The 14,981-nt window shown below is 51.0% G+C and overlaps 1 protein-coding gene across 14 annotated transcripts in view; it reads left to right on the top strand.

The window, feature by feature from the left end:
• Nucleotides 1-14,981, top strand: part of PIGG (phosphatidylinositol glycan anchor biosynthesis class G) — a 57,685-nt gene that overhangs the window by 28,546 nt on the left and 14,158 nt on the right. For 4 of the 14 annotated variants that reach the window (XM_035005548.1, XM_035005541.1, XM_035005539.1 and 1 more), the window contains 4 exons: nucleotides 1,007-1,198; nucleotides 4,367-4,676; nucleotides 8,386-8,549; nucleotides 13,542-14,079. In XM_035005548.1, the coding sequence (XP_034861439.1) occupies nucleotides 1,007-1,198; nucleotides 4,367-4,676; nucleotides 8,386-8,549; nucleotides 13,542-13,755 (880 nt within the window). In that variant the 3' untranslated portion in view covers nucleotides 13,756-14,079. The other 10 variants (XM_035005544.1, XM_035005540.1, XR_004679329.1 and 7 more) reach the window with 9 other exon arrangements.

Below are 14,981 nucleotides of genomic sequence, written 5' to 3'. Positions count from 1 at the left end.
GAGTCTTCCCTGTGCTGCTGAGTTACTCCTGTCAGTTTGTGAAGAGGTGGCAGTGTGGCCCCATTTCTCTTCATAGCAGAGCTTCTGGGGAGGCATGTAAACTCACCTTCCTTATTGCTGTCTTTCAGTTGTTATAATTAACAATCTAGGAGAGTGCACAATACACAGTTTAAAGGGCAACAGTGAATGGACACCCAGGTGACCGCCTCCCAGAGCAAGGACCAGGGCAGGGCCAGGCCCCAACATGACCCCTGTCACCACCTGCCATCCGTGGGCCCACGTCCTGACACTGGCCACATCTTTCCTCTGAGTCTTTTCCATGTAGTTTTTCCACTGATGTGTGTTCACTTGGCAAGATAGTCACTCATCCACTTAACAACTCTGAGTGTCTGGGCTTTGTGAGCACGAGCTGTGGTGAATGACACAGAAAAGAATCCTGCCTTCCAGCACAGCCCTCCCCGAGGTAGCAGGATGGTGGGCCAGGGCCAGGCAGAGCGGGGGGCCCAGCTCTGCTGTGACAGCTTCGTGCTCCAGGCGGAGATGCTCAGCCCCTCTGCAAAGTCTCCCCACCTGGGAACGAGCAGACACTCTTTAAGTGAGTCAGTCTGTGCCAATGAGTGAATGAGAGAGAATCACGCCGGGACGTGCCTGTCTCCCTGAGCAGGGTGTTCGCTGGTAAATGCATTGTGCCCAGAGTCTCTTCATCTCTGGGTGGGGAACGTGGGGCTGCCAGGGGAGCCAGTGGATAGTGTTTTATACAGATCACTGCGCTGGCCAGTGAAGGCCTGGTGGCAGGGGCCATTTGGGAATGGAAATGAGAGTTCAGGGTAGCCGTCCTTCATTTGTCACATTTTAAGAACCTTTGAATTTAAATCACCGATGATTTTCTTCTCTGTTTTGCTTTTCAGAAAAATCAGCTAAGTTCTTAGAAAGCCACTTGATGTAGATCCATGACATCGCCAGTTACACTTGTTAGTAATTTGGGGCCTTTTCCATTTCATTTCAGCTCTGATCACAAAGCTGCACTCTCTCTTCTGGCTGCCCTTTCGCTCATCGTGATTTTCGCACTGGTTCAGAGGAGGTGCTCTCTGACGTCAAAAGTAGCCATGGCACTTGGCCTGCTGGGCGTCTATTGCTACCGGGCGGCCATTGGAAATGTCCTGTTCCCATGGCAACAAGACAGCAAAGACATTTCAAAGTAAGTGCACTGGCAAATCGATTTCATGTTTTAGGTACTAAAGCAGGCCGTGCAGTCTTGAGAACTTTGGAGTTGGTTCCTGCGACTTGTGATCTCAGCAGTTACTGGAGCCTGACAAGGAATGCCTCAGTGAACGGATTCTTTTAGCTTCTTTGTTTTGGGAGGAGAGAGACATACAATGCAGTAAGGCCACTGAGCTTTCTTTTTTAAAATAAGGGGTTCCCTGAAAATAAGGAATTTAAAGGGTTTACTTTTGCTCAGTTAAGACATAGTAACAGCAATCACAAAGAGTGGATGCTTCCTAGCAGCTGGGAAATAAAGGCACACCAGAAAAATCAGCTCTCCCATAATTTACGGTGAGCTCCGGGGGTGGGGAGGGCCCCCTCGTGCTGAGTCATGAAGGCCACTTTTTGTCACAGACTGGCAGCTTTTCTTTTCTTAATGGTGATGTGGGGTGGGGTGAGCAGAGGCCATCCTGGCGGCTGTTTGTAAAATGTGTTAAGAACCTTGAGTGTGTCCAGCCCTCTGACCTGGGCGCCCTCTTATGGAATGTACCTCAGGAATCCACCCAGAGATGAGGCCTGATACCGGCACACAGGCAGGCTCTCTGAAAACTGATTTACAGGTGCACATAATACAAAACAAGGTAATTGGCCAACAGTGGTGGGATGAGCCTCTGAATGATGTTAAAGCTCTGTGCTGACTAGTGTGCTTTCATAGAAGACATGAAGATGTGGATTGACAGGCTGTAAAACTATTGTATGACCCCATCTTATGAAGTATGTACATATTTTTTTTATGTTTGTATGAAAGACTAAAATAGGTAATTGGTTGTGATTATATTTAGGACATGGAATCACAGGTAGCTTGTGCTCTTCCTTTTCATGCATTTTTTTATTGCTTTTCTAGTCAGAGAAAGAAAAGCAAATGTCATCTTCTCTGAAAAGGTCGAGGTATAAGCTGAGGGCTGTGACCAGGCTGTGTGGGTGCCCAGGAGCCATGGGGCACACCTGGAAGCAGGACCTGCTGACGGTAGGGGCAGTTGAGGTGACGCCAAGACCCTGGCTGAGGTGACAGCAGGGTGGCAGGCCTTCTCCTGAGGCAGCGAGGTCAGGTAGGGGGCGGATGGTGGGGAGACATCTCAAAGGCTGTCCACTTTGGAGCCTGAGACTCTGAGCAGATGTCAAGGCTGGGCGTCACGTTTGAGGGTGTTCAAGTGTGAAACATGAATAAATTCCTCATTTCCTCTCAGATCAATGCACCTAATTTCGTGATCACTCATCTCAAGACTTGAACAACTTGCCTTTCGTGGATGCCACAGCATATACCTTGTTGGTGTCCAGAGCAGAGACTGGTGCACCCTTTCATTAACCTGCGGGGCTTGCCTCACATTCTTCCTGGGAAATGCTTCCATTCCCCACCTCCATCTGTCCTGGTTCTAGCTCCGTCTGCTTCTAGATCTGCTCCAGTACTAGAGACATCCTGGTTCTAGCTCCCTCTGCTTCTAGCTCTGCCCCAGTTCCGGAGCCGTCAGGTTCTAGATGGCTCTAACAGCTGCTTCCCACTGTTCAGTCCGAAGCTGTCCATCGGTATTCTAAAATCTTCTTCACCACTCTGAATCCCAGACTTGGCTGGAGTGGAAGGCCAGATTGCCATGGCCCTAGACGTGTGGGAATGGCATTGCATGGTTTAGGGCAAGCAGTTGGAGCCCTAGAAGGCATCCACTGCTGCTCTCTTTCCTGTTCACCACCCAGACTGCCCCAGCATTCTTCCGCTCTGATGACTCGGGACCTTGGCTGATTGCTCCTTCTTTAACCCTTGTGGGTCAGTCATCAGCTTTCCGTTTAGTACACGCCTTGGTGACGCGGTTGCACCTGACCCCAGCTCCTTGGCCAGTGCGTGACCCCATGGCAAGTGTCTACACACTGGAGGAGGCACACAACAGACAGTGGTCTGACTGTTCGATTTAAACTATGCTTTAATAAAAGGAATTTTTTTTAAGTGCATAAACCTCCGTAAGGAAATCTGAGATAGGACAATTGTTTTTCCAAACAGGGAAAATTCAGTTTTTCAAAACATACATTATTATGGTGATGATTTCATTTAAAATTTAATTTACTTGGCATTACTTTAAATGATTAGCTTTTCTTGTATATATAAAATATTTGATTTATGAAATTTATTTAAAATGTGTTGTAGGGATGCATGTGTTTCATAAGATGAAATTTTTTGATAGTGTCATAAATTATATCCTTTACAAATAATTGGAAATGAAGTGCTAAAATAATTCTTTTTTTTTTTTTTTAGATTTTATTTATTTATTTGAGAGAGAGAGCGCAGGCAGGGGGAGGAGCAGAGGGAGGAGGAGAAGCAGACACCCCCACCCCCACCCCCACCCCCCCGCTGAGCAGGGAGCCCGACAGCGCGGATCTTGACCCCAGGACCCTGAGATCCTGACCTGAGTGAAGGCAGACTCTTCACCGACTGAGCCCCCCAGGCGCCCCTAAAATATTTCTTAATAACCCTTAATACTTGTTGTGTGCTGCGTACTTTACCTGTGTTCTCTTGTTTAATCCCCAGGACAGCTTATGAAGTGTAGGTACCATTTCTCTTCATTTTAGGAAGGATGAAGCCTTAACTAACTTCCCCCAACGGCAGAGCTAGTAAGTGGCAGAGCCCTGACTAACCTGGGCCTGACCTTCTCTAGGCCCCACAGCGCGCACTGCACTTGGTTACTTGGTTGCAAACATGTCGGAATGTATCTTAACATTGTGAGCTCAGGGACGTTTCTGACAGGGCTTGGCCTTATCCTGCTGCAGTGGTCTCTCAGACCCACCGTGAAGCAGCTGGATGGTTTTTCCAGCACCCTGCAGGGGATGGCTCCAGTCTTGCACCAGGCTATCCTTGGGCCAAATGAGCGAGATTTCCCAGAAGCCAGTTCCACCACAGAAGTGCACAGAGAGAGGACAGGCCTGCCAGCCCCTGGGCAAGGGGGCTCCTGGGGGGCTGATATGCAGAAGCAGACACCCCCACTTCCACAGAGTCACCCAGGTGGGCAGGTGCTACGGTTTAATTAGCTTAAGTAGACACGTGGTTTTCATGGGAAGAGTATGTATGAGTTTTTTGAGCTGGTGCTAACGAATCAAACTTGTTTTGCTTTTTTTTTAGGGGTGTTATTGAAGCTCGTTTTGTTCATGTCTTTGTCCTTGGCATTCTGTTCACGGGCACCAAAGACTTGCTTAAATCTCAAGTCATTGCTGCAGACTTCACAATCAAGACTGTGGGTTTATGGGAGATATATAGTGGATTAGTTCTTCTGGCCGCTTTGCTTTTTAGACCACATAATCTGCCAGTCTTAGTGTTTAGCCTCTTCATTCAGACTATAATGACTAAATTCATCTGGAAGCCTCTGAGGCATGATGCAGCTGAGATCACTATAATGCATTATTGGTTCGGTCAAGCATTCTTCTATTTCCAGGTAGGTTTTCATTATTATCGTGGATAGAAATCTATTAACTTTTTATATGTCATTTATCTTTTTTCTTTGAGAAAGTTTACCATAAGTTGGGAAGTTAGAAAGGTTGTTCGGTGAAGGAACTTTAAGTGTGGTGTGGGGAATGATGCTTAAATCCTATGTGTATTTGATAGGATAAAATACACTTAGTTATCTAAGACTGACACCTTCGCTATGGATCCAGGAGTGCTTAAGACAGCGTATTAAGCATTGTACGTTGTGTACTGGATCTGTTTACCATGACCCGTTAGGGACACCCATCACAGTTCCATTGCTTTACCTGATGAGGTGATGACTGAACTCTCTCTGCCCGTTCCCCTGGCCATGAGTGCCGAGTGCTGTTGGATGTCCTCACTTGGTCCTCAGTCCCCTGTGGCCCCGTGGTCATCATGTCTTCTCTCCAATGTTAAAGGGCCCACCAGAGGCAAGTCGAAGCTGCCTCTGGGATGGATCTCAGTATTTGCCTACGTGCTTGGAGCGCAACCTGGACAGGTGGACAGAGGGACCAGCTCCTGGTCTGGGAGGGCCTCAGTTCCATCCCAGCCTTCCCGCATCTCTGCCCTGGTTCAGGGGGCCCCACACTCCCCTACCGGCTCCGCACCCTCTGGCAGAGGAACTGTGCACAAGCCCCTGAGCATCTCTGTTGTGTTTTCCCATCTTTAAGGTGAGGATCTGTACTGTCTCTGTGCACCAGGTTCTCCCTCTTTCAGTCCCTGGGGACTTGTGTGGTCTGTGTGTCCCGACAGGTGGGCCTGGGGCTCCTTCCCTGCCCTTCCTACTTCTCCCTCCTTTGCCGGCACTCCTGGTCTCACCCACAGAGCAGGCCCCCCCCACCCCACTGTTCTCTGTCTGTTCCCGGAAGCCCAGAGAGGGGTGGGGTGGAGGGAGTTCTAGAAATCATGTCCTGGAGGATGTGACCTGACCCTCAGACCGTCCTTACCGTCCATCTCCCCTGGAGGACCCCCGTACTTCTCAGTCCAGCCCTGCACGTGGGTGGCTGGAGCCCCAACACTGGTGTCCGGCACTTCCGAGCCAGATGGCCTCTGGCAGCACCTGCTGTGCCCTGGTCTCACTATAAAATGGGCTACTCCACAGCTGTCTCCCCCTCGGCTGCTGTAAGGATCGAGTAGTGACAAACAGGAGGTAGGCATCCTGTGTAGTCGCTCTCTGTGCTTGCTGGTGTTCCGCAGGACCTATAGGGAAGGCATGACTGGGGTCTGTAGGACCTGGAGAGGGACCGCACCTCCCTGGAGTTGCTGCCCATCCCGGGAGGTGTCGGTGACTGAGGACCGCACTGGCGACCAGCACACAGCGCCTGGGGACCTGCCGGTCAGCTCCGCCCCGGGCAGGCTGGCCTCTGTTGAGCCTCACGGGCTTTCAGCTGTGTGTGTCCCCATGGTGTCAGACAGCCCCATCTCAAAGGCCACACCTTTTCTTACCTATCGGAAGAAATGTAAGAGGTCACCAACCTTGTGGATGTGAGGGAATGCAGTTTGCCCAGGAATTCCAGAATGCCCGCTGGGAAGGGGACGAGGATAAAGGAGGCAGTTGTAAACACTGCACCACGAGCTGCAGAGGAGAGAGGCACGGGTCTGGAGTCTGCTTCTGGGTGAGACTCGCTCTGCCTTGTTGGTAGCGACACACCTATGTTAAGGTTCTTTCACGCTTGGCCATTCAGTGTAACTGATGTGTTGCCGTAGAAGGACTTCAAGCTTTGCTAAGCATTCCTGCAATTTCTAGATGGCCCGTCAGCCTCACAGTCCTCTCTTTGAAAGTCATGCACAGGCCTCTTCTGGTGGTGGCCTCCGTCTCTGACCACGAGTGCCTGGGTGGGGAATGGGAATGCCATCACCGTGGAAGATCACCACGCCCCTCTCCCTAGTCCAGGCTCCCGGGCACCGTGCTGGACAGCGACCACGTCCAGTGAGCACAGAGGGCACCAGGGGTGTGTGGATAGCCGGGGCTCCTTGCGGGCGTGGTCCTGGCGTATCTGCAGATACGGCCTGGTGCTTGCGGACTGGTCGCACACGTGCTGAGAGTCCAGCAGGCTGCCTCTTAGTGCGGAAGAAGAAGGTGGCTGCCGCTTAGGCACCCTGGCCCGCGCTGAGGCCTTGGTGTCAGGAAGACTGACGGAGCCACGGTCGTGCCCTGAGCGAGCAGACCGCCTCACGTTCTGTGTGCTCCTCTGCGGCACATAGCCACATTCCACGGGGCGGTGACAAGGCATCCCTCATGGCACACGGTGCTGGAACTTGGCAGCGGAACGCGCGTGTCCGATCGCAGCGGCGCCGGTCTGGGCTGGGGGTCTGTCGGCATGCAAAACCAGCACAGACCACGGCGCTTCAGGCAGTAACCAACAGCAGCGCGGGCCTCCCTCGTCTCAACCCTGCCCATAGCCCTTCCGTCACGGTCCTGTCTCCTGGGAGAAGACCTGCAGGCTTGCTGCCCCTCCTTCCTGCCCTCAGCTCGGGGACGCCTGGTCACACAGGGGTCGGGAGTGTGGCACCCAGCTGGCCTCCTCTGGGTCTCCGTACCTCAGTGTCCCACCAGTTCACTGAGAGCCACAATGGCACCACGTCAGGACTGTGGAGGATTAAATGAGTAGATGCAAGTAAAGCCCCAGAGCAGGGGACTTCACGGTGTTGTAACCGTGTGTCTGTCGTCGTCGTGCCTCCCCTTGCTGCAGCGCTTGGGACTCTTGTTCTTCCCTCTTCTCAGCAGCTCTGGGGTCTCCTCAGTCTGTAGCGAGGGGCTTCTAAGTAGGAATTCAGTAATCAGGAGAGAGCCCAGGCAGCCACGGGCAAAGTGGCTGAAGGGGAAGCTGCACAGTGGAGGTTGCTGTCAGGGGAGGGGCCCGCTGTAAGAGGTGGTGAGGACAGGAGTAAATGCATGTCTTCGAGACGTTTGGGAGGTCTGCCACCATGACCCGGTGGCCACCTGCAATGACACAGCAAAGGAGGAGGCAGTGGGGTTCCACTGTCACATTTGTGAAGCCATAAACACCCAGCTGGAGTTGTGTCCTGGGCCATTGATAAGTGGTTCCAGGAGGGGCCTTAGTTGGACTGGGACAGGCAAATGTCAAACTTACAAATGTCCGGAGTAGCTGAGGAAAAGGACACCAGCAGTGGTAGAGACTGAAAGTGGAGAGAAGAGCTGAATCTAGGAGAGGTTTCCCTTGGATGCAAACCCCACCCTCCTATGCAGGACGAACTATGCATTACACCGGGGACTGGGCGGTGATCCACCAGGGTCTCCGGTCTGACACGCCAAGCCCTCCCCGTGACCAGCGTGCCCTGTTCTGCCTAACAGCAGTGTCCACCCATTGAAGGAGCCATTTGGCAACACCACCCCCAGCCTCCCCTTGGCCACTTTGCCTCCCAAGGCCAGGCGCAGCCCTCCAGACAGGTCCCTCAGCACAGGGAGGTCAGCGTGTCTGTCTCCGGTAGATAGAGCTGAGAGGAGTTTGGAATTTGCCATAGTTCATCATACGACTTTTATTTGTTTAGTTTCTTGAAGGTAGAAGACATTTCACTTGTTCCTCCCCACCTGGAAGCAAGGCGGGAAGGGGGTGGGCGGGCATCTGGGGCTCCCGTGTGTCCATGTCACCGTGACCGCGTGCGGCTATTTGTGGTTGCTGGTGGCCACGTCAGTGCTGCTTCTCCCTGTGTTGCAGGGAAACTCCAACAACATAGCCACGGTGGATGTCTCAGCGGGCTTCGTGGGCCTGGACACCTACATGGAGGTCCCAGCTATGTTCCTGACAGCGTTTGCCACGTTCGCGGGGCCTGTGCTGTGGGCCAGCCACTTAGTGAGCTTCCTGAGCTCAGAAACCAGCAGGTGAAGCCCCTTCTTTGTCTTTCAGCACAAAATCTGATGGCAGGTTGGCAGTTTGAAAAGAGCATCTTACTCCAGATACAGGGTTCCAAACCCCAAGGGCCAAAAGGTCTTCATCAGTTTTCCTTTCCTTAAATAAGAGTGGACAGTCCAGCATGTAGGCCAGAGGCAGGTGTAAGTGCAGGTCTGTGGCCACCCTGTGTCAGGATGGCTGGGGAGGCTGTGGGGGTATCTAGCTTCAGCTGCTCTCTTCCAGCTCCTACCACGATGTGGTTGCCTGGGGCACAAGAAGGAAAATCTCTGGTTTCCCTGCTTGCTGGTGGCCTCGTTGGGTGGGGCAGGCAGGGAGGGATCTTCTGTTTGGGGCATGAAGACAAGGCATGCTGGCTCTCACCTCCAGGGTCCCTGCTGCAGAGAGGAGCCTGCACAGGCCCAAAGGGCTTCAGGCTTGGTGGCCGTGCCCTGCCCTGCCACTGAGAGGCGCCCTCAGGCTCCACGTGGTCCCCCAAACCAATGGGGCAGCCTATACCACCCTCCTGCCCATCAACGCTCCTTGGTGCTTTCTTACTTGTTTACACATTGGTCCTCCCAGAAAGGCAGCTTCCTAAGGCGGGGACTTCGTGGTCTTTGGGCACCACGGTGACTCAGTGCCTGGGTCCTTCCTGGCAGAGTGTGGCTTGAGTGGTATGTGGGCTGTCTGATTCTGTAAAATGGGGTGATGGTGTTGCCTCCTGAGGTTGAGGGGCCTACGTGAGGAGTGGCACAGGCTGCAGGTGTGTGAGCAGCCATGCCGGGTTTGTCAGGGCTCCCCCGGTGCCCCACTCCCAGAAGCGCCTTCCCATTTCTTCAGCCACTTGGTTAACCCACAGGCATGCCTCCCCACCCCCACCCCCACCCCCGCCCGGATGCCAGCATCTTGCTCAGGTGCGGGACCAGCCTCCACATGCTGAGTGGTCCGTGGAACGTGCAGGGCGCAGCCAATTAGGGAGACCCCAGGAGGACACTGTTCCTGCCAGATGTACCCCTGTGTCTCCAGTCTTCCAGGGGGGTGTCACCTAGGGGAGGGCAAGGCTTCCTGTCCCTATTACCCCTCTGGCCCCCACTTCTCTGCCCGCTATTAAAAATGCAGCCCTTGTGGTGGTGACTGTGGACCCCATGTTTGAACCTCCCAGGACATGTTCAGGCCCCACCTCTCAGGATCGCACTTGGGGGTTCCCACATACTTCATGGGATTCCTCTCATCCTCGCCCCAGACCAGCTCCTGGGACCCAAGCCTCAGTGACCTTGACTTCTGCCCCCAAGTTCATGTCCACAAGCCACCATCTTCTGCCATTGTACAGTTGCAGAAGGGGTGAAGAGGAGTGTAGGTGTGAGTGGGGTGACACTCTCAAGTCAAAGTTTAGAGCAAGAAAGCTAGTAAAGGCTTCAGCTGTGGAGAGCAGGCTTCCTGCTCTAGAGACCTTCTGGCGTCCCCTCTAAATTGCCATGGTTGATTCTCAGCCTCTCAAATGTGAGAGTCTCTTTCCTCCAGCTGGTTTTCCTGAGCACAAGGGGGATGCCTACGAGTCATTGTGTCCTCCTTGGGCACACACTTTGGGACCGTCTATGATAGACTCCTCTTAGAGTCACTGCTGGTCTGGTGGTCAGCGCTTGCAAGTCAAGGTGCTGCTGGCGGAGCGGAGGGATGTTCAGGCTCTCATTCTGTCGTGAACCCACGTGGGCCGCAGGACCACCACTGAGCCGTGGGTTGTCTCCCCAGCAGGCTCCCTGACATCTCTGTGACTGGGCTTAGGTCAGGTTGGGAGGCCTCAGTCCTCGTCAGTGCCATTATGTGTTGAGCACTCGGGGCCACGAGTTGGCCTTGGAGAGCTTATCTGCCACAGTGCATATGGCTCTGCTCTACACACCATATCTGCAGCCTACAGATCAACTGAGTGGGTGCGCTGGGGAAGATGAGGGCCAGATAGGGAGAGCCTGGGCTTCTAGGAAGAAGAGCTTCCTTGGTGCTGAAGTCACAATTCGATTTTCCTTGCACTTTCCATCTGTTTATATGGGGGAGAAAAAAAGACAAAGCATTTTTTTGTAAGTAAGCTGAAAGTGTTTTAACTGGCCGGAGAGTGTTATATGATGTTTTCTTCTCCCTAGTATGATATGATGTTTTCCCTAATTAAGGAGTGTTTCTCTTTTATTTTAGAAAAGGGTTTTCTTGTTCTTTTTTAAAAGCTTAAAACATCAATTTTTACTCATTGGTTTTGGGGGGGAGGGTTCCAAAGTCACGAAAACTAGAGCCAGACAAAAATGGTAGAAAAAGAAAATATTTCTAATGGCTCAAAAACTGGGCCCTGGGTGGTCCATGACCCTTGGCTTCAGTTCTGGAGCCTGGTGGCATGGACAGCCATGATGAGCCAGGCTGCAAGGCCTTCATCCATTTCCCTACAGTGCACGTTGTTCTTTGCTGAGGTTGTGGGAATGGTGACCCTACTGGGTGTTGCTATGGAAGGAATAAGCCGAGTCTTCTAAATAGGTGATGTTTGCTTTGTGTGAAGTTGAAATGCCAGGAGGGGCAGGATCCTGGGAGCTCCATCTCCCTCACTGTCTGGTCAGCAGGCTCTTGGCTGAGCACAGACTCCATGACACTCCCCAGGAGAGGGGTGGCAGCGCCATGAGCCACAAGCTTCATCCATGAAGCTTTTCCTAAGAGTTTCCCTCACCAGATATTGTTGCAGTGGCCCTTGAGGGAGTTAATAAATAATGCCCCAGGGCCCAGCTCCCTCAAGGTCGTCTGCCTGATGGACTGGATCTTGAGTGGGACCCGAGATGTAGGTGCAAGGATTCACCCCAAGGAGCTCATGGTCTGGTGGCGGTAGCAGAGAGATGAGTCAGTTACCTGCTGAGCATGTCACAGAGGTGAGGTCAGAATGGCTGAGCCCCTGAGTCTGCTGGTGTTGGTCAGGATGGCCTCCTAGGGAAGAGCATGTGGGTAGAAGTAATCACAGCCAGTCAAGGTTGCAGGGGAGGAGCACGTGCACAGGGACGAGGCCACAGGATGGTATGCAAGTAGAAGCAAGCAGAGTATGTTCCCTGCCAGGGGGCGATGCGACAGCTGGAAAACCCAGCAGGAAGAAAGAATGGACACCAAGGCCCAAGATGGGGAGCCAGTTAGGGCAAGGTGAGGGCACAGCGGGGGCAAGAGCTGTGAGCATGAGGGTCCAGGCATCCTTTGGCCCCTGAGCGGCTGTTGGCACCTTTTGCCGGACATTGAGCACACCGAGGGGATCTGAGTGGCACCAGCTAGTGGCGCTGGGTCGCTAGGCCTGAGGAGCCCCTTTGTGGAGCACATGTGTGCACACACACCCATGCACACGCACACACGCTCGCTCTGTACCTCAGGGTCTTTGCTCCCCCTACGCAGAACTCCTCATTGCTCACCCTTCATGTCCAGAGCATGGTGCCCCCCAGGCTCCCCCTGAGCACACAGACCATCTACTCCCCACCCTGGGACTCCAGTAATCCCGGGTCCACGTCCCCATACACAGCCATGCTGATGTGACTCCTACACAGTGAGGATGGCTGCACATGTAATGGTGGTCGTGCTTCAGGAAAGGGTGGGCAGCGGTGACGTGTGGCATTTACCGGCCCCAGAAAGGCCACCTACACTCATGCAGTGTTTGAGGGGAAGCGTCAGAACTGGAACTTGGCTTTAACCAGAGCCTGGAAAGCCTGGCCTCTGAGGATTTGTGAGGTGAAGTGAGTGAATGATAGAACTTGTCATTTGGAAAGAAGTTGCCTTCAAGAATAGGTTAGATTGGGGCACCTGGGCGGCTCAGTTGGTTAAGCGGCTGCCTTCAGCTCAGGTCATGATCCTGGAGTCCTTGGATCGAGTCCCGCATCGGGCTCCATGCTCAGTGGGGAGTCTGCTTCTCCCTCTGACCCTCCCCTCTCTCATGCTCTCTGTCTCATTCTCTCAAATAAGTAAATAAAATCTTTAAAAAAAAAAATAATTAAAAAAAGAATAGGTTAGGGGCACCTGGGCGGCTCAGTCGTTAAGCGTCTGCCTTCAGCTCAGGTCATGATCCTGGAGTCCTGGGATCGAGTCCTGCATCGGGCTCCATGCTCAGCAGGGAGTCTGCTTCTCCCTCTGACCTTCCTCCCTCTCATGCTCTCTGTCTCTCATTCTCTCTCTCTCAAATAAATAAAATCTTTAAAAAAATAAAAATAAAAAAATAAAATGCAGAAACTAACCATATTCCATTAAGAATTGTCAGGAGGGGGCATCTGGGTGGCTCAGTTGGTTAAGTGACTGCCTTCAGCTCAGGTCATGATCCTGGAGTCCCTGGATCGAGTCCCACATCGGGCTCCCTGCTCGTCAGGGGGTCTGCTTCTCCCTCTGACCCTCCCCTCTCTCATGCTCTCTGTCTCATTCTCTCTCTCAAATAAGTAAATAAAATCTTTAAAAAAAAATAATTAAAAAAAAGAATAGGTTAGATTTATGTAATGATTGTGCCGATGGTTTGAAAAGAAAAAGAGGGCATGCGTGTGCTTGAGATGCTCTTTTCTGTTAATTTGCTTAGCAAACACTCTCGGGCCAGTGTCCCCAGACCAGATGCCCACTGGGCAGTACAAAGCAGAGCTCAAAACGTGTATCTCGTCCTGTGTGATTTCCTTTTCATTATGTTTCATAACATTTGTGATGTGTCATGTAGTGGTACATGCACGTGATTTTTAAACAAATCTATTGCAAAATTTGGGGATGCACTTTTCGTACATATCTTGCAGGTTGAGGCACTAGAGAGTGACAGGACCGCCGCCTGCAGCTGTTGTCCCCTTGGGTGGGTGGGCTCCTGCCCACCAGACTGACCAGATTGGGTGGGGGCTGTCCCAGGAACAAGAGTTACCATGGTCGTTTTCAAAATAAAAATATCGACTACGTGTGTGTCATGCCTTATATGATGCAAAAGTAGCATATACTCATACACATTCCCTTTTTATTAACAGCGGTTCTGCACTGGGTCATGCTTGCTTCTGCTATGCACTGATCTGCTCTTTTCCAGTCTCTGCGTATATCATTTTGGTGACATCCCTGCGTTACCATTTATTTATATGGAGTGTGTTTTCTCCAAAACTTCTTTATGAGGGGATGCATATCCTCATCACGGCTGCCATCTGTGCATTCTTCACAGCCATGGATCAAACCAACACGAAGTCTTAGACACTGGAGAAACAATGTATTTTTAAAGTCTACGATTCACTTCATGCATTTGGGTAATGAAAAAAAGTCTGTCTAAATGCAAGGACATTCTAAAGAAAATTGTGAATTCTACAAAGTTGAATATTTGCAGTTTCTTGCACTGCTGTACTTGAATTTAGAGTACATAGTAGTTTAAAAGGTCACTTTAAAATATTTAGTTTGAATATGAATCATATTCCCCTGTTGACAATCACTCCATAAAGTTCTGAACTTTTAATTTCCTCTGGATAATAATTCACTCAAATATCTGTGTTTAAATTGATGAATAAAAAGGTTTCAGGCTTATTGTGGTGTTTGTGGACTTCAGAAAGCCGGGGAGCTCTGGGAGAAGGCTTACCTGCTGCTGGAGTTTACCTCGAAAAACCCAGACCCCTTAATGACCCTAGAAACCACTGGAGGTCGCAAGGAGCATTAGTGTGTGTTACATCTGTCGACATTAAGACATTTCAAAAACTATTCGTTGAAAGTAAAGACATAAACTCATTCCGTCTTAACATAGAATATTTTTAAGAGAAATAACTTTTCCAAAACAAGAATATCTACTGAGGAGAGTGGCATTGTTTTACATTTTTGCACATATCTTTAGTGTCTTAATTGAAGATTAAGTTCTTCAATTAGAGTAGGTTAGATTCTGCATTCATTCTGTTGTCATATGTGTGTTTGAAGTAGTCACATAGATATGTAGTTGGGAAAGGGAGGAATATTTTATTTTTTATTTAAATTCAATTAATTAACAGTGTATTATTAGTTTCAGAGGTAGAGTTCAGTGACTCATAAGTCTTATGTAACACCCAATGCTCATTACATCATGTGCCCTCCTTAATGTCCATCACCCAATTACCCCATCCCCCACCCCCCTTCCCTCCAGCAACCCTGTTTGTTTCCTATGACTAGGAGTCTCTTATGGTTTGTCTCCCTCTCTGATGAAAGGGAGGAATATTTCAAAATCCTTTTTCTAATCACCGTGGATGCTCTTTTTGGCACTGCACTAAAACATGACAAGTGATGGTCCCTTAATGGTTAATTGGAGAAAAAGCAAGTGCATGCACAACAGGTGAAGCCCCATTAAGGTCTGCACCTGAGGTAACAAGATTACCTGGTTGACAAGTTCTCTGTCAGTATAAGATGCCATTGGGGGGAGCTGGGTGACTGTACGTGGATCTTTCTGTATGATTTTTGCAACTTGT

This window comes from Mirounga leonina, unplaced genomic scaffold (assembly GCF_011800145.1).
Source record: "Mirounga leonina isolate KUSES-001 unplaced genomic scaffold, KU_Mleo_1.0 Mir_129, whole genome shotgun sequence".
NCBI classification, from domain to species: Eukaryota; Metazoa; Chordata; class Mammalia; order Carnivora; family Phocidae; genus Mirounga; species Mirounga leonina.
The sequence above is the reverse complement of the archived record's forward strand: the minus strand, read 5'-3'. Positions and strand labels throughout refer to the sequence as shown.